This window comes from Sciurus carolinensis, chromosome 5, assembly GCF_902686445.1.
Source record: "Sciurus carolinensis chromosome 5, mSciCar1.2, whole genome shotgun sequence".
Taxonomy (NCBI): domain Eukaryota; kingdom Metazoa; phylum Chordata; class Mammalia; order Rodentia; family Sciuridae; genus Sciurus; species Sciurus carolinensis.
In genome coordinates this window covers 39,418,056-39,442,028 of record NC_062217.1, presented here as the reverse complement: position 1 = coordinate 39,442,028, position 23,973 = coordinate 39,418,056, and the positions used below count along the sequence as shown (strand labels likewise).

The following is a 23,973-nucleotide window of genomic DNA, read 5'->3' as shown; positions in this document are numbered from 1 at the left end:
TTCTCTATTAAGGTGTATTACTTTTTTATTATGTAAGTAATATATGCTTGTTGTAGAAGGTAGCAAAATAAAAGAGAACATGCATTGTTAAAACTTCCTCAGAAATTATTTTTTAATAATTTTTAATAATTTAATTATTTTTAATAATTTTTAAATAATTTATAGAATCTTTATGTATAGACCTAACTCATTTAACCATTCCCCTATTTTTGGATACCTAGAGTATTTCTAAGTTTTTACAGTCATAAAGAACCTTTTTATGAATATTCTTAAGTGTAAAATTTAGAGTTATTGGTTTTTACTTTCTCTGCCCCAAATAAATAGATTTTAGTTGTTTAGTTATGTTTCAAAACATAACTTTTTTTTTCCTTACATAATTTCCCACCCCTTGTAAGTTCTCTCTTTCTTGGTGCTAACCCTAGACATATCATCTCTATAAGTGACCAAAAGTCTAAGGACTTTTAATGCATGGTAAAATGTTTGTCTTGTATCTCATCCCCCCTCAAGGCTCAAGATGTTAACTAGTTAATCTGATGAACTAATTGATGCTTATGGAAGAGGCTCCCAGGTAATTCCCACTGAATTGTGTCTTTCTGGAGACAGTGGCCTAGCAGGGCCTTTTCGGTTAAGTCATTAGTTATTCTGATGGAGATTCCAATTAGGCAAGAAAGGAAGGAAGAGCTGTCCTAGAGATACTGATTACATTCCGTTTTCGTTCCCATTTCAGTCTTCTCTGCAGTATCTCAGAATCTTTAGTCTTCCCTATTTCTTTCTGAGTGGTTGAGATAGAATACTATAACCAGAGAAGATGTATGATATCTGATATTATATATGATATAAAATGATAGAAACTAAATAATAATTTATATGGTATAATTATATTAAAAGGCGAGGTAATATTGGCCATATTGTCATTCTTTAATACCTAGGCCTTCTCTACCTATTATAAGATTTGATAGGACCTAGAGACAGAATATGTGGTAAAAATTCCATGGTTCTGGGCATTGGGCAGGCCTAGGTCTAATCCCATTGCTGCCTTTAGTTACTGTGTAACCTGAGACAAATCACTGCAAATCTCCCACTGTCTTATTTATGAAATGAATATAAAGGATTTTAAGGTCCCTTCCTTCTCTAAGAGTATTGATTCCAACCCCAGAAATCATTCCATTCAGGAGCACTCAGGGTGGCATTGTTAGGGTTTTATATGGACATGCTAACTCCTTTTTTTTTTTTTTTTTTTTTTTTGTATTTTTTTCAAGTTGTTTTAATAGATAAAAGCATAGTGCAGAAATGTTCTTTATTAAATCATTTGAAACATATAAATAAAGTATCTGTGCCCTCTTACAGTGGCAGCTGAATCCATCTGGAGCTTATGGTCTTGAACAAAACGAGCCAGGAAGGAGAGAAAGTAAGTATCTACAAGTCCTATGTTGAGGCTAGCTAGGTTGCTGAGGAATAGAGGCACTTGGTGAATTTTAAAGATCCAAGTGACAAATTGTTATGTTAATAGAAGGATTGTATTCTTTTTACAGGTTAGATTTTTGTCCTTCATGTTGTTCATAAACATTTTTGTATCTAATGTATGCAAGATGCTAGGCAAAGTACTTTATTAATAATTACTCCTGTAGAATCTGCAGTTTAATACAAATAATCAGGTTCAAATTGAATTTATAAATTTAAATGTAACAGTAAAGAACAATACTCTTCTAAAACAGGCTTTTGGGCGTGAGAAATGAAAAATATATATAATTAGTGCAGATAAATCTAGGAAGAAATGATGAGAAGAAGGATATACTTGTATTATACTCGTATATCCTTCTAGAAGTAAAAGCCACAGATGCTCGGGTTGGTCAGAGAATGGAAATGTTCTGTTATTTTAATAATTGACTAAGAATCATCAGAGCCACTGTAAATGAATTACTAGTCTTAAAAGTTTTATTATTTGCACATTAACATAACTATTTTGATAATAGTAATATAATCTTTGGGAGGTCCTATTTAAAAATAGTAGCTATGTGATATTTGTTTAGATTCTAGATAAATGGAAGTGTACTATTAGTTTTCTTGATAACAATGAATTGATTACCCTGACAAATTAAGAAATATGAAGGTCTCTGAAAATATGAATGTTTTGATTTTCTATAATCTGAATTACCTTTATTTTATTCAGATAGTAAATTTATTGTTAGCAATCTGAAAAAACATATTCACTAAATTTTATTTTTTTAAAAATTATCAAGAAAAAAGTAGTAGAAAAAGAAAGGAAAATATAACTGATTAAAGAATGTATTTTCAATGATATTGTTTGAGGGTCAATTAAAAACTTCTTATTGTTAGGGAAAGGAAAAATAAAGATGACATATATTGTCTGTGTTAAAAGCATCTTTTCACCAAAAGACGCCATTAAGAGAGTGCAAACACTTGGCATGAATAGAAGGTATTTGCCATTTACAGTCAACGAAGAGCCTGTATCCAGGATTAAAGTCCTGAGTTTGGAAGGCGGGGACAGAAGAAGGCATCCAGTTCACTGACCATATTTTATTTATTGACCTAGATAATATTTAAATGTATATTTACTTTTTGACAGTTCATTAAACTATTCATTTATGTTTTATGCATTTTTTAAACTAATTTTTATTGTAAACAAATGGGATACATCTTGTTTCTCTGTACATGAAGTAGAGGCATACCGTTTTTGTAATCATACATTTGTTTTATGCATTTTTGAACAAGTGTTTTATATTAGTAAATAATATCCTTATCTCTCTTTCAATTATATAGCAGCTTTATTGAGATATAATTCATGTATCAAAAATTCACTCTTTTGGGCTGGGGAGATAGCTCAGTTGGTAAAGTGCTTGCCTTGCAAGTACAGGGCCCTGGGTTCGATCCCCAGCCCGCAAAAAAAAAAAAAAAAAAATTAACTTTAAAGTCTAGAATTCGGTGGGTTTTCCTGTGTTCAGAATTGTGCAGCCATCACCACAACCCAAATTCAGAACATTTTCATCGTCATAAAAAGAAACCTCATACTCATTTTAGTCACTTTCCATTCTCCCTTAAACCCCAGCCCTAGGCAACCCTGGTCTACTTTATGTTTTAATGGCTAGTCTGGCCATTTCCTATAAATGGAATCATACAGTATGTGGTTCCTTTCCAGTTTTTCATTCTGTGGAGAAGCAGACCTAAGAATCAAACAGATGAAGGTTGAAATCCCAGCTTTAATTGCTGGACTGAGACTTGACCTTTGGCCAAATCAGTCTGTCCAGCTCTTGGAGGTAGTAGAGGTTGCTGCCTCATGCCTGCTCAGGGCCAGCAGCAGGAACGGAAGCAGAAGGCACCGGGCAGTGTGATGGACTGCTGACTCTCAGGTGCCCTTCCCCTCTGGAGAGCTGGAACCCAAATAATACAAATCAGGCATTCTTTGCAAAGAATTGCTGAACTTTCAAGAAAATGAAGGAACCATCCAGGAATCCATACTCCCTTCCAAAAAAAATAAATAAGTAATAGAGACAAGAGGAATATTTCTAGAACATAAAAAGCAACAGTAAGCAAACACAAAAGCCAAAGTCCATAGCAGCTAGGGTCTTGAGAGGAAGTGTGGGGTCTGCTGCAAGATGTGTGAACTGAACCTAAGACTCTGACATAAAGCTGGGAGTCCTCACAGGACGCTAAAAGGCTCCTTCTCAGGGGCACCTCCTAACTGCTGGCAGAAGCAAATGCAGATTCTGTCAGAAAGAAAGCCATCCCAGCTGAGGCCCCTAGGGTATAATGAGTCCATCAGTTCATTATTGAAAAGCCAACAAACAGAAGATGTATCCCCATGAGTGAGAGTGCACAGAAATAACAAACAGCATAGTGAGACTCCTGAGGACTTCCTGTTCTGATGTTATCAAGTAGACAGTATAAAATGTTTAAGAAGTAAAAGATACTTCTTAAAAAAACAATCAAGGAACAAGCCATTATAAAAATCAAATAGGAGCTGGGGGTAGTGGTGCATGCCTGTAAACCCAGCAACTTGGGAGGCTGAGGCAGGAGAATTGCAAGTTCAAAGGGAGCCTCAGCAACTTAGTAAGACCCTGTCTCAACATAAAAAAATTTAAAAGGGCTGGAGATGTGACTCAGTGGTTAAGCACCCCTGGTACCAAATATATATATATTTTGCAGAGTGGGTAATTTTGAAAAGAATCTGAATTTGGAGGAAAACAATCCAGACAGCCATCCTAGATAGGTATTTTTATTAATGCTGCTACATATATGTAGAACCAAGACTTATAGAGGTCAAGGTCCTGAACCATAGGAACTGAAATTTGAGGCCAGGTCTTGGGGTTCTAGAGAATGCATCTTATACAGTGCTTTTTGTTAGGAACTCCCTGGTCTAGCCCCTTTGTTAGAAGTGAGGTTCAGAGAGAGCAGAATGACTCGCCCAAGGTCAGTTCCTGGCAGGTTCAGTTTTCCAAGGTTTTCTGGGTTCTTTCTAACAGGTTGTCCCACTGTACTCTAGAATTTAAAGAAGGAAAGGCAGTTCAAGACTGGGCACTTGCTATAAATTGAGAGGCTTGTTCTTCCCTCCATTCATTGCTTTGAATTCCATTTCAGAGGCATTATCATCTTTGGGACCAATATATTATTGCATGGGTATATCCAGGCATAAAGTGGCAGGGGGGAGAGAGAAACCCTAAAGTTGAAGGGAAAGTGTGCCTGCTGAGTTACTGGTAATAACTTTACATGGAGAGCATTTTATGAAACATATCTACCAGAGTCATCTCATGGAATCCTCTCATACTTCAGGGAAGCATCCTCATTTCATAGACATGCTGATAATACCTTCTTGTGGACTACTGCAATTTATCCCTGCAATAACTCTCTATGATAGATGTTATTTATCTTCATTAGGCAAATAAAGAAGGTGAAGCTCCTTGAAGTGAAGTAACTTAACCAAAGATCTACGATCCATGAGTGGTAAAGCCAGAATTCAAACCTCAATAGTCTTTTTCTAGAATCCATGCACTTCTGCCTTGTCATACCATCTCTTTATACCAGGAGGAATAATCACAGATGTCTACCTTGGTGAGGAGAAGTGTCCAGGAAGCACTGAAGTGTGTCTTGATCTGTTGTGATCATGGGAATCAACCAGTCCAATGATGTCCCAAACTGCAGAATGTAGTACATGTGGTGGAAACCACAGCAACACACATCGTGGCTCAACAAGAGAATAACTCAGTTATATGAATTTTCCAGAATTGTCCTACCTTGTGAGGCAGTAAGCTCTCTATCACCATGGGGGTGTGAGCACAAGATGTCATAGGAGGAAGATTGATGGGTACCTTCCCTCTGATTAAGGTGGAATTTAGAAGGCAAGCATCTCTCTCCCAAGTGATATTTGTAAAGAAACTAGAGATATTTCACTTGCACAGGAAGGAGTTCGGGGAAGAAAGAATCCATGTTATCACAGCCTAAGGAACTATGTCAAGACCTCTGTTCTCTTAACTGAAAAAGATCTCTCTCGTCTGCATTCCCCTATTATGTTATACTCAGACCCCTTTTATAACATTGAAAAAGAATACAGTTGTGAAAAAGTCAGTGGACAAGTTAGACCACAATTTACTTTTTTTTGTTTTGTTTTGTTTTTGCCATGTTGGGGATTGAACCCAGGGTCTTGTGCTTGCCAGGCAAGAGCTCTACCAACTGAGCTATCTCCCCAGCCCACTGTTGGTATTTTGATTGATACAACTTTTTAGTGTGGGGCATTGCCCCATGAATTATGGGACATTTAGCCCCTAAAAGAGAAGCCATGCATATTGCAGGGGCAATGATAGACTAGTTAATACGTAGTGCTAGAAAATGGCTTATGCATGTAGAAAAACTGATAATGAATTTTTACCTCACATAATACTCAAAATCAATTCCATATGAATTAAAGAGGCAAAGTAAATCTTTTCAAGTTTCAGAAGAAAACAGAATATTTTTATGACCTGGAATAGAAAGAACAAGTTATACAGAATACAAATAATGCTGACTATAAAAGAAAAAATTCACAAGTCATAGAATACATTTCGGGTAAGGGCTTGTTTCCTCCAAAAGACATTATAAAGAAAGTAAAAGGACCAGCCATCCCCTGGAAGAACAGATTTTCCACATCTAACATATAAAAAAAAATCCTACAAATTTATAAGGAAAAAAATTAATAGAAAATGTTAGGTTTGGGTATTTTACATCATCAGATATGTAAATGTCTGATAAACACATGAAAAGATGATCATACTCATCTTTTAAGATCACATTGAATCAACCTTTTTATTCCCATTGGATTTACGCAATTTAAGTTCGCCAATACCAAATTCTAGTGAGGATGTGGATTATTATGAATTTGTGTATGTTACTAGGGAGATTGAAAATTTTATAACCACTTTGGAAAATAATTGGACATCTTTGTAAAGCTGAACATGCATTTCCCCATGACCCAGAAATTTCAACTTCTAAGAAATCTTGCATCTTGTATAAAAGACCAAAAGACAACAAATTCATTGTGATGTTATTCTTAAAAACAAAAACTGAAAATGACACACATATTTAACTTGTGAGATTACATTAAAAATATAGTATATTCTCACAATGAACTACTACTTAGCAGTGAAAATAAGTGAACTATTGCTCCATTCTTCAACATGGATGAATCTCAGAAATATAATGTTGAACAAAAAAACAAACACAGAAGACTATCTTATGAATTTCTATACAAAGTTGAAAAAGAAAGCAAATAGCATATTATTTAATGTATGTTGTAGAATCATTTTTAAGAAACAATAGAAGGATAAATACAAAATTCACGATACGGTTATATCTGAATGGGGAGAGGGGATGGGAAGAGAGAGGGAGTACCTGGTAATTGGTAATGTTCTAGTTGTTATTTGGGACAGTAGCTTCTTGTATTTTTTATTTTTTCCCTCCCATGCAAATAATTACTGCAAATTTAAGAAGGACAATTATTTTGGGAGCAGTAGGTTCTTAAGTGTTTATTTTATTATTAGGCTTTGGACTTCCCGTCTGTATTACATATATTCTCTTTTTTTATGTTTCAAATATTATATAAAAAGACAGTTGAGAGAGGGGGGCTTTCAGATCCACTCTGGAAGGCAAGTGCCAGAACCTGGTCCAGGTGTCCTTGGGACTTGGAAACAGCACAGCGGAACACACCGGCTTGTAGGGCAGGCAGATCCCTCAAGAGCACAGAAGCAAAGGGCAGGAGACTTGCAGGTGACAGATGTATTCATTGACTTGACTGTGATGGCGGTTTCATGGATGTGTACTATATCAAACTCGTCAAATTGTACACTTTTTAATTTGCTCAGCTTATTGTGTACTTTAAACACATATGGGTTTTTTTGTACCAATAAAGCTAGTAAATAAAAATAAGGGGTTGAAACCAGGCTCCTCTCCCAGTCTGCCCTGTTGGATAAGGCCACATTCCTTGCACAGAGAATATGAATGTGAGAGTCCCCCATACTCCCTGCTCTACAGGTGCTTCCCTCCTCTCCCTGGAGGATAAGTAGGTGGATTAATTTAATGAGACCAGGGTAATCACCAACAGGGATCGATTTTTGTTTCTTCCAGCCTAATAATAATGCCTTTCCCCCAAAAAAGTTGATGAAGTATTTTCCATACACTGTTGAGTGAATCCAGTTTTTAAAAAGTGATCAGACACTATATTGAGTTACCTGGATTCAGTATTGATTGAAGAAATGAACATTTGAGTGTGGAATGTTGAAACAGTTGAGAATTTGAAGGTAAAGTAAATGAATGGTCCCTTACCTGAAGCTTTGTTTTGCTCTTCCATCTTGCGTGACTGAAGCAAGTCCCCGTGTGTTTGAAGTGATGTTTCCTGACTCGAAGTTGTTCTTGCGTGCTAGATGGTGTGCTGAGAGCCCTGCCTGGGAGCGAGGAGCAGCACCGCAAGAAGCTGTGTCTGGGAAAGCCCTCGGAGGGCCTTGCCACACTGCAGTGATGCCTCTGGAGTGGTTGTTACACCTCTGAAATTCAGCCTTCTTAACTCAGAAAATGAGGATGGATTTCGTGAACCACTGAGAAGTCTTTTAGGATATGAATTATGTTGATGACATTTTTATTCTAGACTTATTTGTGTATTTTTCAGGATATGCAATGTGTTTAATACTTTAATGATATCAATGTCATCACCAACAGGGATTGATTTCTGTTTATCTCAATTTCTGTTTGAAAGCCAGTTTGAAAGGGACTGGCTCACTGGAGTCATACCTCAAAAGGGAATTACGTATCTTTTGAGAAGTATTAATTCCTTTGGATTACAAGGGTGACAGTAAATTGTCCAGGGAAATAAGTGACAATCTCTTCATCTTTTAAGAATCCATGTATAACTAACCAGAAGGGTCATGTTTATACCCAAATCTTTCTAGCATTCAAAAATTGCTTAATAAGGATTGACTAGTCTCCGTTTTGAAAATATATTTTTAAAAATAGTAATCTCTTTGGCTGGAGACAGAGCCCAGTGGTAAAGTGCTAGCCAGCATGCACAAAGTCCTGGGTTTTATCCCCAACACTGCATAAATAAATGTATGTTAGTTTATCCTAAACTTTTTATTTCACAGTGATTGTGGGACTAGAGTCCAGTTACGCCACTAATTCTGGCTAGCACTAGGAAGAGAATATTATTCTGAAGTAGTATTGCCTTTTTTTTTTTTTTTTTTTTTTTTTTTTTTTTTTTTTTTTTTTTTTTGGTGGTGCTGGGGATCGAACCTAGGGCCTTGTGCTTGCAAGGCAAGCACTCTACCGACTGAGCTATCTCCCCAGCCCATAGTATTGCTTTTTGATGTCACTAACTCTTGAGATCACTGGCAGTGAGTCTCAAATTGATCATGATGTAAACAGAAAAATATGTGACTGGGATATTAAAACCAGCCTTTTTAGAATTCCATTAGTAAACGCTGCCCCAATATAATTTTCCCCTCCATCAATACAGGGTGTCTCAAGGCTTTAACCATCAAAAGGCAGGCCAGTTAGGAATATTTGCAAACCTCAAGAGTACTGAAAGTCTTCAAAGTAAACACATCCCTTCCAAATTGTTCAGATTTCTTTTTTCTTTTTTCACAGTACTAAGGATTGACTCCAGGGCCTTGCACGTGCTAAGCAAGTGCTCTACCATTGAGCCATGTCCTCAGCCCTTTGTTAAATTTTATTTTGAGTTAGGGTCTGGCTAAGTTGCCCAGGCTGTCCTGGAATTTGTAATCCTCCTGCCTCAGCCTCCCATGTGGCAGGGATTACACAGGTGTCTGTGTACCCAGCTGATTTCTCCAATTATTTGCTGAGAAACTCAAAAAATTATTCTGAAGAATCATGGTGTTTTGGACTTTCCTGGGGTTAGGAGGACAGGCCTAAGGAGTGATGCTTCATGAGAAGGCTCCTGACTGTAAGGAGGTGGTGAGATTTGCCGTTTTTTTTTTTTGTCCCCTTCATGTTCACAGCGTCACCTGGGGCCTCCTACCACTTTTTCAGTTATGCATGGAACAATCCAAGAGTCAACCAGCTGCCTCGGCTTGCACAGCAGCCTGCTTAGGACCTCTGGGAATTCAGTCATCATACTGCCCAGTGAGAACTGCCATAAACATTTAACACAGATGTAGGTCATGGAACAGGGACCGTGTATGTGTGTGGAGGGACAACTAATGCTGATTTGAAAAACACTAGTTAAGTTATTCTTTAATACTTATCATCATAAAAATTCCCCAGCATCACAAGAAAAAAAAAATTGAGAGTGCTCATCTCTCAAATTGCTTTATTATTGTAACACATGCATAAGTTCTTTGATCTTATAGTTCATTTATGCTAAGTAGTTTATAAATCAATCAACAAATATTTTGTAAGACCCAAAAGTTGGATATATACTGCCAGAATTATGGATTTTTGTGTTGGGTGTTGGGATGGGATATCAGAAAGGAAAAGCATATAATTGAGAAAACTGTGGAAACAGAACATTGATATTTCCATAGCACTATTACAATAGTCATGATATTGCCATTTTTTTTTTCATGCCATACAACTGGTCAGATTTCAATGAACAGTTTTGAGGGTTTACTATGTGGCAGCAGAAGAAAACTCTATGAAGGCACGGAGATTTGATGTATTCAGTGTATATTAAATATTCATTTAACTGCCTAATCTCAGTACTGAGAACAGTGCTTGGTTCACAACAGGCACTCAGAAAATATTCATCAGTTCATCTAGCACTGCTGGACACGGGCTAGACCCTGGGGATGAACTGCAGAAGAACCGCTCCCTGGTCTCAAGATGCTCGCCCCCAGTGGAAGATAAAAACAAGCATGGGCTCCAGTAATTCAGAGCAGTGGTTCTCAGAGGGTGGCCCCTGGGCCAGCAGCATCAGCATCGCCTGGGTACCTGTTAGACCTGTACATTCTTAGGGTCCACCTGGACCTGTTGACTCAACCCCTGGAACCCCACAAGCTAAGTGTGCACAGGCCCTCCAGAGGATTCTGGTCACCTTCAAGGCTGACCCTGCTGTGGATGTAAGTGTGGGAACAGATGGCCCAGGAGAACTGCAAATGCTCTGGAGAGTCACGGAAACAGCCTTGTAGAAGTCACAGTGCTAAGCTGTTTGGTTATCCAAACAGCAGGGATGAGATGAACTGAGAGAAAGCAGTGGAGGCGGACGGTCGCCCTGCAAGGGGTAAGGGAAGATGACTGCGTTGCCCCCAAGCATGGCAGAGCTGGACCCAGAGCTCACCTGGGTTTGCAGCAACTACATGTACCAGTGTGGACTCGGCTCTGCAAATTCCCCGGCAAGAGATTTCATCCCTTAGCTGGAGGAATCAACATGTGCACTTAAACAAAACACAGAATGCCATCCTTAATTTCAAAGATGGAGAAGATAATGGTAGATTCATACTTGGTAAAGAATAGCCATACTGGAGGTGGCTAAGCATTTGCCTGGCTTACTCCATGTCTGTCATGTGAGTAGACACAGGCTTATGTGTTTTTATTGTATTACGGGTAAAACTTTTAAATCTGGCTTTACGGTTTTTCTTCCTCAATTTACTGAGTTAGAAAATACACCATTCACTCATAGGCTTCCACTTTTTATTCATGAACCGTTCTGTCTTGAGATCATTCACAGCAACCTACTTTTGACACACTTTGGAGCACTTTAAGAGTCCTGGGTTGCCAATAACGACCACATGGCATTGAGCCGAGCAAGTAACTACTGTTTTAGAACTAAAGTAAGCATTAATCAGTATCTTTATTTCATGTATAATATCCCTGATGTCTTGTCACTTTTTTGCTGTCATTTTAAATTATGAAGTATTTCAGATATATAAAAAGTACAAGTAGTTATAACAAGTACTCTACTCATGTACCTAATATGCAGAAGTAGCATATGTTACCAGTTGGGAGTTTAGTCCTGTTTTGAGATCTGAGGTAGAACATTTCTTTGCATCTTTTCTACATTTGCTGCCAAGGGCACATCCTGGTTTTTGAAAGATCATCCATGCTCACTGCAGGGCAGCAGGATTTCAAAACCCAGCCCTATTACCACAGACTATTACCAAGACAGCTGAGATTAGGCCTCCTTTTAAAACATTCTTTGTAGTCCTTCTGTTCCACTTTATTTTCTTTTATCTGTCAGATTTCTTACTTCTCCAATAATTCTGTGATAGTTTTTCTAAGAGGAAACCAGCTGCCCTCACATGGGGCAGGGGAGGTCTACGGGGCCAAGGTTTTCTGACACCTCTGTGATGGAACAGGCCCCCTAGCAGGTGAGCTTGGCCTGCAGCAGAACCTGGTGGCAGAAGTGTCCTCACTTGGGATCTGGCGAACTGCCTTACCACCTTGGAAGGAGATTCTGAGTTATAGTGCCTGAAACGTAGGCTTCCTGTCTCCGGCTAGCATTTATATGTTTGGAATCATTTATTTATTCAACTCCTAAGCACCCTATGCTAGGCTCTCAGCTCAAAATGAAAAGTGTAGGTTGCTTTGGGTACCTTTTGAAACAGAAGAAATATCTTAATTCACAAAATGGAATTTTTAAAAGTTTAATTCATCCTATAACAGACTAGCCTGAAAAAAATATTTTCGGAAGTTTACACAATGCAGTGAGATATTCAGAATGCTTTCTCAATTGTGAAACCTTTTATTGATATCCTGGGGCTGTTGTGCTGGCTTTGCTACAGTTTTATCTTTTGTTTTTATAACACAAGAAAATCAAGTTGGATCACAGTTTCTCAGACTTGGCACAATTGCCATTTGGGATTCTGCTATTCTGTGAGGCTGCCCTGTGCAGTACAGAATGTTAGCCACGTCCCTGGCCCCTATTGAAAACCACTGACAAAAACCATTAGTGAGTATTTAACAAAACAAAACAAAACAAAAAAAAACTTGTTAGACCTAAGAACTTCTCATTTAGTATAAATTGCACCAGGAGCTTTTCATGATCAGGTATCAAAATTTGAGGATGACCAATTCCACAGTATCATCTTCAAAAAGTCTTTTTAAAATTATGTTTAGGGCTGGAGTTGTGGCTCAGTGGTAAAGCACTTACCTAGCATTGTGAGGCACTGGGTTCAATTCTCAGCACCACATAAAAATAAAAATAAATAAAATAAAGGCCCATCAACAACTAAAAAATTTTTTTTAATTATGTTTAGGCTGGGCACAGTGGCGCACGTCTGTAATCCTAGCAGCTCAGGAGGCAGAGGCAGGAGGATTGCAAGTTTGAAGCCAGTCTTAGCAATTTAGTGAGGCTGTAGACAACCTAGTGAGAACCTGTTTCAAAATGAAAAGTCCTGGGGATGTGGCTCAGTGGTTAAGTGCCTTTGGGTTCAATCCCCAGTACCAAATTAATAAATTGTGTGTGTGTGTGTATGTGTGTGTGTGTTTAGTACAGAGTGGGTAAGAAGCAGTTTGCAACCTCTCCAATTTGTGCTTTTTTTCCTCCTTTCAGTACCAAGGACTGAACACAGGGCCTTGCACCTGCTAGCCAAGTGTTGTACCACTCAACCACATCCCCAGACTCCAACTTAAAATTAGGAGGGAAGAGCTTATAACCTGTAACTTCTGTCTTGTTTATTTTCCAAGTTACTGACATATATGAATAAGCCAGACAATTTTGCAGACACTCCTAAACTGCAATAATTTTTCCAAGCAATGGAAGACCAAAGGAGTTGTTACACTTTACCTCAATCAGTACATCAATCAATCAGAAACTCAGCCAAAAGTTCCTTTGTGGGGTGGGTTTTGGTCATAACTGAATGTCATATAGAACCAACCTGACTTACTTCTCTCTGGACATTCAAATGTCTACCACGTGGTCTTAGTTGGTCTAGGCTGCAAGGATAGAATACATTGTTCAGAATAATTTGATCTTATCTGTTGACCAGGTAACATTTAATTGCTTGCATTAGCATTTGACATTTATCTTAAAGTCATGGATGTTTTAATGCAATTACTGTTCACCATTAAAAATTCAATGAATCTATTTAATATCCTGCAAAAGTTTTCTATCATGTAAGCCAATTTATTGAATATTCTGCACCTATGTAAAACACCCCACCGATGTGTACCAGTTAAAAATGAGGCTTATTAAAACTGGATCAACCTGGGTTGGGATTGTAGCTCATGCAGAGTGTTAGCCTAGCATGGTCCAAGCCCTGGGTTCAATCCCAGCAACACACACAAATGAAGAAGAAAAGAAAAAAGAAAAAGAACAACCTATTTCTGTTAAATAATTTAATTCAGAAACTTTGAAATGATAATTTCCCTGAGGAGGGTCCCCCCTCCTCAAAGGCATTGGGGTTATTTATTTATTTATTTTATTTAGATGAGGCCTCACTGTGCTGCCCAGGCTACCCTTGAACTCCTGGTCTTACACTATCCTCCTCCTTCAGCCTCTCAAGTAGTTGGAACTACAGACTTGAGTCCCTGATCTTGATCCAAACTGATATTTTTTTGTATTCATTTCTAAATATCCAAATCACTTGCCTGTATTGTCCCTTAATAGTTTTTTTTCTTTAGTTTTAGGCATTATCTTTTCAGTTTCTACTATGGAAAAGTTTAGTTTCACATCATCCTCTCTCCATATACTTCAACCTTTCTATTTTCCCAATACTGTAGACTTTTATTACAGTTGCCCCAAAATTCACTGTTCTGACTATGTAAATACTGATCATAGCTTTGTCATGTTGTGTACTATGATTACTTTTTCCTTCCATATGAACTCCCTTTCCTGAATTAAAAATTTGGGTTTTGGTGGAGGGAATTGCTTTGTTCTCTATTTCATTACTAATCTGTATTCAAACTCTTCTCTCAGTTGTATAATCTCCCAGTATGTTCCAACCCATTAGGTATCCTCAAACATCCTTCTCAAAGAAATCCTTCTCAAAGAAATCCTTCACAGGGCCTTCTGACCAGTCTGGACCTATGGCTCCATCAGTCTGCTGTGCCCATGTCTGGGGCTCTCCACAACCACCCTGGGGAGATCCTTCACCTTTCTGTAATCCCCTCTCTCAATTTGGAAAAGCATATCTTCCAGAAGATTCCTGAGAAGGGCACATGGCAATGGGCCAAGACCACCACTTATCATGGAACTTTTCACCTTTCCTGTTCTTGCAGATAACAGACCAGGGACCTTCACTTTGCAACTTTGATGATACTTCCTAAGAAGTTGCAGTTGCCCTAATCTATAAACCCAAATTTTAGTTGGTAAATCTGAGAGGTTCTGGGCAAGTGTGTTTTACTACAAAAGTGTGTTCCTGAAAGTGTAAAGCTTTATCTTCACACGCAGGGGGAAGCCACTATGATATCCCACGCTCAACACATCTCCTCACTGATGGGTGGAAGGCTCACACTTCCAGATGATTACAGCCAGGGAGACTCTCCCTTTCTTGACTGATGTTGCTGCCAAAGTGACAAACCTCACTTCCTCCTGCCCACCTGTTTCCTGAGGATTGACCAGAATCAGATACCATCAGGGACTCTCCAGACAATACTGAGAACTCCTTTTAAGAAGCCGTTGCCAGTGGCTAGGTAATTGGTCAACACCTGCTGGCAGACTGAACGGCTCTCCAGCCCTTCTCTGGCCACTTACTCCTCCTGCCGGCAGATGACGCTGGTCATGGATAAGCTGAGGGGAACAGAGTGACTGAGCCAGAGGGATTCTTTTCAAAATGTGTCAGAAAAACAGCAGCAGCAAATATGTATTGACGTGTAGTACTGAAGCCCTCAAATCAAGAAAATTGCTGCTGGCAAAATAGGAAGGGGGTAGTACAACTGCCTCGCCAGGTTTCTCCAGCAAGCCTTTGGAGAAAGCAAAACAGTCCAGCAAAAGGCGCACTGTTCATTTCAGAGAACTTTTTGTTGCTGCTGCGTTGCTGTCTTAATGTGGTGCTGAAGATGGAACCCAGGGCCTCCTTCTTGCTAGGCCAGCGCTCTACCGCCGGCCCCAGGTGTTTGCAAGCAGGGTGGTTGGCTCGCCCTACATGATAGAAGAATTGATGATTGCATACTCCCGACAACCTTTTCATGGCCCTTTATGCAATCCTCAATTATTCATGGCCACTCTGTAAAACTGAGTATGATTTTACTATTTAGACTGTAACGTTTTGCTGTTGTGACTGCTTGCGTTAGTCATTTTTCTGAAGTCAAATTCTTTTCCAGTTAGGATGGCTGTGGACAGCAGGCTGTGCCCTGCTCGGAGTTACTCCATGATGAATAGAACCGCAGTTTTCAGACTGTGTCTAACCCTGAGTGACTCGGTTTTATAAAGCAGTTTGCCATGAGTTACTCCATTTTGACTTTAAATGCTGAGGTAGAATGACTTTAAACAACCACCATCTGCCCAGCACAACCATCAGGCACAAACTAATACTCATACTGACAAAGATGACCACCTGTGAACTAATTGAATTAATTCAAAGCACCTAAGGTGTATTAAACCCATATCAGAAAAACCAGGCCAGGGAGCTTACCAGACACCCCAAATGTAACCCCCTCAGCTGAAACCCACACAGAAGCTCTCCGGGTCTGGTTTCAGCGGCACGCACGGCTCATCGCCTCAGATGAACGCGTCCTAAGGTCTGTGGGTGACTGAACCTCCGACTCTGTCCCTGGGCTTCAGCTCAGCCTTCCTTCCTTGCTTGGTGTGTCCCACTGGGACTGGAACCCTCGTGTTTATGCACAGCTGAGCACAGTCATTCCCCACTCTTTGGGATTGTCCCGAGAATCTCCTGAGGTCCTGCATCTCTGACCCACACCCACCAATGCCTTTGAATCACCAAAAAAACTGAGAACAACGGAACACGCCCTGGGGGTTTGGGATCATGGACTGCCCTCGGTCCAGAGTGGACACATCAATCCAGCCCCTGTCCTCGGGGACACTGCCTCTTTAACTTTTCTCTAAAGAGCAGGTCAGCCAGCCTTGGTGCTAACACCCCAGTGATGAAGAAATCGCCAGGCTGGGACTGATCTCATTATTAAAATGTTATTTTTAGGTCCACCCCTCTCCTTCCTCCCCTGTCCCCATCACTGGTCCCTCTATAACACAGACTCTTTGTCTCATCCTCCGCCACCACGTGAATGCCCTTAGTGCTTGAAAGCAACCATTGTGTTCCCACTGTCGCGTGACAGCCTCCCACCACTCCTGGAAACTCACTGTGTCATCGAGGTGTGCATGCTGCGGTGAAGCACTTGTCCCAAGACTTCATTTACTTTTCACATCGCACATAGAGATGATCATTTGCATTTAAAGATAAAGAGGTGGTGTCTCCGGTTAAATGACTTACCCAAGGCTGCACTGCTAGTCATCGACAGAGCCAGTATGTTAACTTCTGTTCAAATTCATAATTTTCACAATATTCATTAAATTTGGTCCACTCTCTCCCTCTCTGAAGTCTTCTTTCTTTCTGTCCAAACACTCTGCTTGTCTCCTACAGCAGAGGCTTCGATGGCCCCAATTTCCCACCTTTCTTTTATTCACACCCTTCATGGAATGGCTGCCGGCTCCTCTGTGAGCAGGGGAGAGTACTGCCCCACTCTTGATTTGGGGTTTGACCAAAAGACACAAAGTGTCCTCCACCCATTTCTGACGTCAGGCCTTAAGAAGCCCGTGTTTCCTCCTGTTCTTCTGTTTCTGCCACCCTGGCCAGCCCTGCCTACCTAGGACACAGCCGGCCCACACACTTGTGAGAAAAAGTCATTGGTTTTACGTCATGACCCTTCAGGGGACTTGGTGCACAGCATTTGCTGAGCGATGCACGTCTCCCACTTTTAAAAAAGCAAAGACCCACTGTGCGCCTTCCCTTCCTTACTTGAAGACCTATACTGGCTCTCCTGGTATCCCAGTTTTTCATGTATTCCCTGGGGGAAGCTGCTCCCACCCCGAAGGCTGAGCCTCTCTCCTTTCCTCCCTGAGGTCGCTCTTGTACCATTGCTGTTGGGTTTATTGGTTGTTGTTGTTTGGAGGGAGTGGAGACTGAACCCAGGGGTGCTCAATCACAGAGCAACATCCCCAGACCTTTCATTTTTATTTTGTGACAGGGTCTCACTAAGTTGCTGAGGCTGGCTTTGAACTCGGATCCTCCTGTTTCAGCCTCCCTAGTTGCTGGGATTACAGGCGTGCGCCACAAGCTCAGTTTCTTGTGCCTCTTTGCTTCTTGCTTTGCTTCCCTTTCTCTGGGGACCCCATCCTTTCCCATGACCTTGAGGACTGCCTAAGTGCTGACAACACCAATGCTGCGTTCTTCCCAGTTCCCGCAGTGTCCACCTGGCAGCTCCCCCGGGGTTCCTGACAGTTTTAGGTAGGGAAGAACTGTCATGGCGGACAGAGCTTGACCAGGGCCCCAATCAGGAGGGCAATGCAAGAGTCCAGGCAAGAGGTGATGCAGCCTGGCAGGTGATGGGGACAGGGCGTCAGGGTCACCAGAAGCCCTTTTCAGAACGTGTGCTTCTACTTGCAGAGTTGTGGGTTGGGTTTGGTTTTGTGGTGCTGGGGATCCAACCCAGGGCCTAGGCAAGTGCTCTAGCTGTACCCCAGGCCTGGCGTTTTGTTTTTGAACTTCACAGTTATCTAGGGTTAGATTTAGCCCAGTTGTACAGCTTCTTGTTAATTTTGTTATGTCCACTAGTTAGGCATCCGTCTCAGGCTCTGTCACTCACTTATCAGTGCATTATTTCTGCCCCATCTGTCACCAATCACAGTGCCTAGAATGGGCCCAGCAGGAAGAATATAATAAAGACCAGTATTTGTTTTAGCCACCAGGGGGCAGCATATCCCAGAAAGATGCTGGAGCCACTTGGAGAAACTGGAAAGTGCCTTGTTGGATTCTACGGGATTTGGAAATTGGGAAGGGGAAGTTGGAGGGGACAGGGAGAGTACTGCACAGCGGGGAACTGCAATGGATGCCGAAGAGCAATGGGAGCCACAGAAGGGTATTAAGCAAAGGAACAACACCGTCACGCTTGAACCTTAAAACTGCCACCCCAGTGTCAGTGTGGGCAGCCCATCAGGGTGGAGTGAAGGGCGCAAGAAGAGCATTGGCTGGCAGGTGGTTCAAAATGAGGAGCGATGCGGGTCTATGCAAAGGTGACACTTGAAGAATAAAGGAGGAGGACAGAAGCATATAAGTGAACTCAGCAGAAAGAGGGTGGAGTCACAGGGGATTGGCAGGAGCCACCCAGGGCATCGTGCAGGGCAGTGTGCAGGGCAGTGATGGGGCTGCAGCAGGGAGGCCGAGACAGGAGGCGGTCTGCCCCGGGTGAGGGGGAAGGACCTAAGTGAATGAATGAATCACAGAGTCCATCAAAGCATCCCTGGAGATGTGTTCATGAAGAAACCAGACCCTGGTTCCCACCCCCACTTCAGCAAGAGATCTGCACCCTAGTAGGGACAGCCAGTAAAGCGGTGGGTCAGGCAAGCCCAGGAAGGACTATTTAAGCTGACAGAGGACACATGAGAACAAGAAGCAGCTACGAACGCCGGGTAGACAGTTCCAGGGAGAAGGAACAGCAGTGGGTAGAGCCCTGGGGCAGGGGCTGAAAAGCAGCTGGACTTGCTGGGACCTACTAGGGGAGGGAAGGAGGGAGCCGGATCTGGCCCTGCTTTGAGGACAGTGGTAAGGGCTTTGGATTTGATTCTGAGTGGCAAGGGAAGCCCCTGGAGGTTTGGGGGCAGCGGGGAACCATGACCAGATCTGACCTATGAACAGATCTCTGGGTGCTGGGGAGACAGGGTGCAGTCCAGCAGAAGCAGGGTGAACACAGAGCAGAGCTCAGAGCTGGCGCATGTCTCAAAAACAGAGGAGCCCGTGGGTCAGACCTGGGTGGGAAGCAGAGAGGAGATTTTCACACGCCTTCTGGTTTCTGGCATGAAGGACTCGGGTGGCAGAGCCATGAGTGGGGTTGGGGAGAGAAATGCAAAGAGGGCAGGAGGTACAGCCGGGATTCTGCCTCGGAGAGCCCGCGAGACCTCCAGCAGCAGGTGCGTACAGGAGCTTGGAGATGGGCGCAGGCGGGCTGGAGCAAGAGTCCATGTCACCAGCATGCACACAGGTTCCAGAAGGAAAGCCGTCCAGGAAGAGGGGAGACGGAGAGCCGAGCAGGAGGACACAGAGCCGGCCGCCCTGATCCTCTGATGGGGGGAAACAGAGGAGAAGGCAAGTGGGCAAGGCCGGGAGGGTGAGCCCCCGGGGGCAGGGAGAAGAGCGCTGTGACAGAGCCCGTCTGTCACCTGCAGCTGCGAGGCGATTCAGATGAGGAGGGACGTGGCCTGTGGGTCTGGCACCACGCGGCCTTGGAAGGCCCTGGGAAGGGCGTTCTCAGGGGAGGCAGCAGAGGGTGGGTGGTTGTGGGGCTTCGGGGTGAGGAGGGGCAGACCCGGGGCCGGGCGGGGCGGGTGAGCTGATAAAGGGAAGGTGTTTTTTATGACAGGTGACAGTGGGTTCCGCGGAGAGCAGAGTTTGGGAGATGCCCAGCCATGGCGAGGGGATGCTTATGCCCGTGGTGACGAGAGGCCTTGAGCCAGGGGGTCAGGCTGCTCCCCCGAGGCCCTTCCAGGCAGACTGGTTCTCTCAGGGACGCTGGAGGAGGTCAGCAGGCCTCAGCAATTCGTTCGATGGAGGCAGGAGAAAGGGAGCCCTTAAGAGTCAGGTCTCTGCATGTGACATGAAGACAGAGAAAGAGGCAGCACAGTTTCCAGAGCTGGCAAGTCCAGAGGGGAATCTGTCTGGGGTGAACCTGTTTGGTTTAAATCATGCTGAGTTGGGGATTATGGCCAAGTATAAAAAAGAGAAGTCCAGCCAGCCGTGGTGACACACACCCGGATCCCCTGTGACTCCGGGGGCTGAGGCGGGAGGATTCCAAGTCCAAGCCCAGCCTGTGCAACCTAGCAAGACCCTGTCTCAAAATAAAAAAATAAAAACGGCTGGGAACATAGCTCAGCGGTAGAGCGCCCTGGGTTCAATCCCCACTACCAAAACAAGCAAGCAAACAAAAAATATATAACACGATGATTTAATGTATGATTCAGTGATTTTAGTATATTAATTCACAGGTATGTGCAAACATCACCAACCAATTTTAAAACATTATTATCACCTGAAAAACACTGTACCCCCTATGTTACCCGCCATGTTCCTGTCCACCCCCGTCCCCAAGCCCTAGGCAACCACTAATATTTATTTATTTATTTCTGTCTCCCAATATCCCTTTTCTTAACTTTTCATGTAAATGGGTTCATATAATATATGGTTGCTCTGATTTAAATGTTCGTCCCCTCCAAATTTAATTTTCAACGTAAACTAATTACGAGGTGGGACCTTTAGGAGGTCGTGAGGGTGCCGCCTCGTGGGTGGGATCAGTGCTTTCTAACAGGGCAGTTTGTCCCCTTACTGAAACTCTTGCCCTTTTGCCTTCCACCATGCGATACGGCACAAAGGCCTCACCAAATGCTGGAACCTTGATTACGGCCATTCCAGCCTCTAGAACTCTGAGCTAATAAATTCCTATTGATGATTAATTACCCCATGTCAGATACAGTTACAATGACAGAAAACGGACCAAGATTTTGTGCCTATGTTCTTTCACTTGGCATCATGTCCTCAAGTCGTAGTATGTATTAGAGCTTCGGTTGTTTTTACGGCTGTGTAATATTTCATTGTATGGCTCCAGCACATTTTATTTATTCATTCATCAACGGAGAATAAGTTTTCTATTTTCCAGAAAAATGGAGGAAAAGTGTTGAAGGCAAAGGCAGATGGGTTAATCTTGGAAGAGGAGGGTGTCTCTTCTCCCAGCTTGGAGAAGAGAAGCAGAGAAGCTGCACATGTGTGTAGAGAGGGAAGAGGAAGACAGTTACATCTGTGGGCTCAACCTCCACAGCAATGTATGGAAAACACTTATTTTTTATTCTTGTTTTTTTGGTACCAGGGATTGAACCTAGGGACACTTAACCACTGAGCCACATCCCCAGTCTTTTTTATTTTTATATTGAGATAGGATCTTGCTAAGTTGCTTAGGGCCTGTCTAAGTTGCTGAGTCTGACCTCGAACTTGTAATCCTCCTGCCTCAGCCTCCCCAGCCTCTGGAATTACAGGTGTGCACCATCATACCTAGCTTTTTAAAAAAATGGTTAATTAATTTGCAGTGCGGGGGATGCAACTGAGACCCTTGAGCATGCTAGTCAAGGGCTCTACCACTGACTTAACCCCCAGCCCATCAGTGTTATTATATAAAGAAGTTGGGCTGAGGATTTGGAGGAGCATGGCTATGGAAAGTTTGCAAGGAAATCAGTAAAACCGAAGTGACAATTAACACCTCCAAGAACTGTCGCATCACAATGGTTCTTGCTGCAACTCATTTGTCACTTTCTGCGGCTTCCAGTGGAGCTGTTTCTCTGAAGCACAGACCTTTCCCTCTGCCGCAGGCAGTTGTCTCTGAATTAGATTTAGGAGGTATCTAGCACAGTCCTGAAAGGTTAGGGGCTCAGGCTTTGGGCAGACACATGCTGATGCACCCCAGGGCCAAACACGTCCCTCAAGGCGAGAGGTGTCCTCTGTGCCCAGCAGATGTGGAGCCCCTTATCCCGTCCACCTCAGGATATGGCAGCGAATGTCCCTGGGTGTCAGGAATGTGTCCTTCCTCCTTCTATACCCCTTGGAGATCCGGACCTCAACTGAGTGACCTGGGAGCTGGCCTTGGTAGCTCAGCCTCCTCAGAAGGGAGGACACTTGCAGGCCGGACACGGAGGCATCCCTGGGGGCGGGGGCTTGCTTGGTTGTCTGCAGCTTTCCTTCACAAGCACTGACCAGGGGTCTGGTCACCACCCCAGCACCCCCCCCAGGCAGGAGTCCTGTGGAGACTTCATTTTATGACAAGTTGACTGGCTGATTTGCCTCCTGGGGTTGGTAGGGCCCTGAGAGACGACCTCCCCTCCTGGGACCTTGAAGAGTGGGGACAGCATCCAGCCTGCGGAGGAGTTGAGGTTTCAGGGACAGAGTGTGGCTGCACCACTGTGAGGCCAGGGCCATCTGAGGCTTTCCTGTGACACAGTGAGGGGTCCGTCAGCCCTCGGTGCCCTGGCCTTCTGTAGATGTGTCTCCTGGCTGCAGATCAAACGTCGCACCCGGATTCAGAAGGGCACAGCAAGTTGACAACTGTATAAGGCCACTCAGCTAGGGAAGGGTCCTGGTCAAGGTGAAGGGCACCGCTGGCGCTGCCAGATGCCGCAGGGCAGCTGTGGGCCACGCCCTCCCCGTCCCGCCCACACCCTGGGCAGCACAGAGTCTCTTTCATTCAGCAGGGCCGGTCTCGGCCATGTGAATGTCATGCTCAGCGCCCGGAGAAAGGGCGGTGCTCCTCTACACAGAAGGGACTACAGTCTGCAGTAGGGGCCTCACCCCTTCCCCGAGCCCTGAGATTGGGAGCGCGTCGTCTGTCCCTGATGCCGGGGTCCTGATCAGGAAGAGGGTGGGCTGGGACGTGGACACGGTGAGGCCTTGGCTGGTGGTCAACAGTGAGGAATGAGTCACTTCTTTCCCGTTCAGACCTCAGCTCCCTAAATCTTGGTGACCCCCAAGTGGACACTTCTTGATTTGCCTTCCTTGAGTCCAGGTTCATTTGTCCAAGTCACCTGGACATGTGCAGATGATGTCTCCAGGCGCTGGACACTCACCTGGGCCTTCACCTGCAGTTCCCTGCCTGTCGAGCAGGTCACCCCAAGCATCAGACCTGTCTCCTGTAGAAATGGTGCGGCGGCGAGCCCAGCCCACAGCAAGCCTCACACACCCACACTGCCACCTCTGGATCTGGGTTTGAATCCTGCACCACCAACCTTTCTTACTGTGCAATCCTGAGTCAGTGACCCTCTCTGTGCCTGTTTCGGCATCCATAAAACTGGGATAATAACAGTACATTCCCCCGGGGACTGGATCTAACACTCGTTGAGCACCTAACAGGGCCAAACAGCAGGCAGCAAGTCCACTTTGGCTGTTACTAGAAGGTCCTCACCCCCCCCCACCCCTCTTCCTGCTTCTCCAGAGCCTTCTGGCTCAGACATGCCTATGTCACATCACTTCCTGCTTAAAGTCCCCTGAAGCTGCCACCAAAAACTCAGTCCTTGTCCCTGATGTCAATCCAATAATGAGGACATGGTTTTGAGAAAAAGGAAAAAGAAATTTTACTGTTCTGCTAACAGAGGAGAAACACTAGGGGCTCCTGTCCAAAGCTATGATTCTGACTATCAGGGGAACAGGGGACTTTTAAAGAGGGGATTCAAAGGCCACACTCCAGGCGGGCCTTGGCAGGGGTCGCAATTCACTTGTAGATTTGGAAGATAGCTGTTTCTTAGGTCTTCTGGTGCCATCCTGGAAGTCTCAATCACTTCATTCCTGTGGTGGGTGTGTGCTCAAGGACAGAGAACTTGAACCTAGGATGGCAAGGAAG

The 23,973-nt window shown here is 43.4% G+C and overlaps 1 protein-coding gene across 10 annotated transcripts in view; it reads left to right on the top strand.

The window, feature by feature from the left end:
- Window positions 1-16,913, top strand: part of Cdadc1 (cytidine and dCMP deaminase domain containing 1) — a 49,773-nt gene extending 32,860 nt beyond the window's left edge. For 3 of the 10 annotated variants that reach the window (XM_047552474.1, XM_047552468.1, XM_047552475.1), the window contains 2 exons: window positions 1,348-1,408; window positions 2,338-2,779. In XM_047552474.1, coding sequence (XP_047408430.1) covers window positions 1,348-1,408; window positions 2,338-2,531 — 255 coding nt within the window. In that variant the 3' untranslated portion in view covers window positions 2,532-2,779. Of the gene's footprint in view, window positions 1-507; window positions 569-1,347; window positions 1,409-2,337; window positions 2,780-4,893; window positions 8,720-14,824 lie in introns of those variants that run through there. The other 7 variants (XR_007108720.1, XR_007108721.1, XM_047552471.1 and 4 more) reach the window with 7 other exon arrangements.
- Window positions 16,914-23,973: the final 7,060 nt, after the last annotated feature.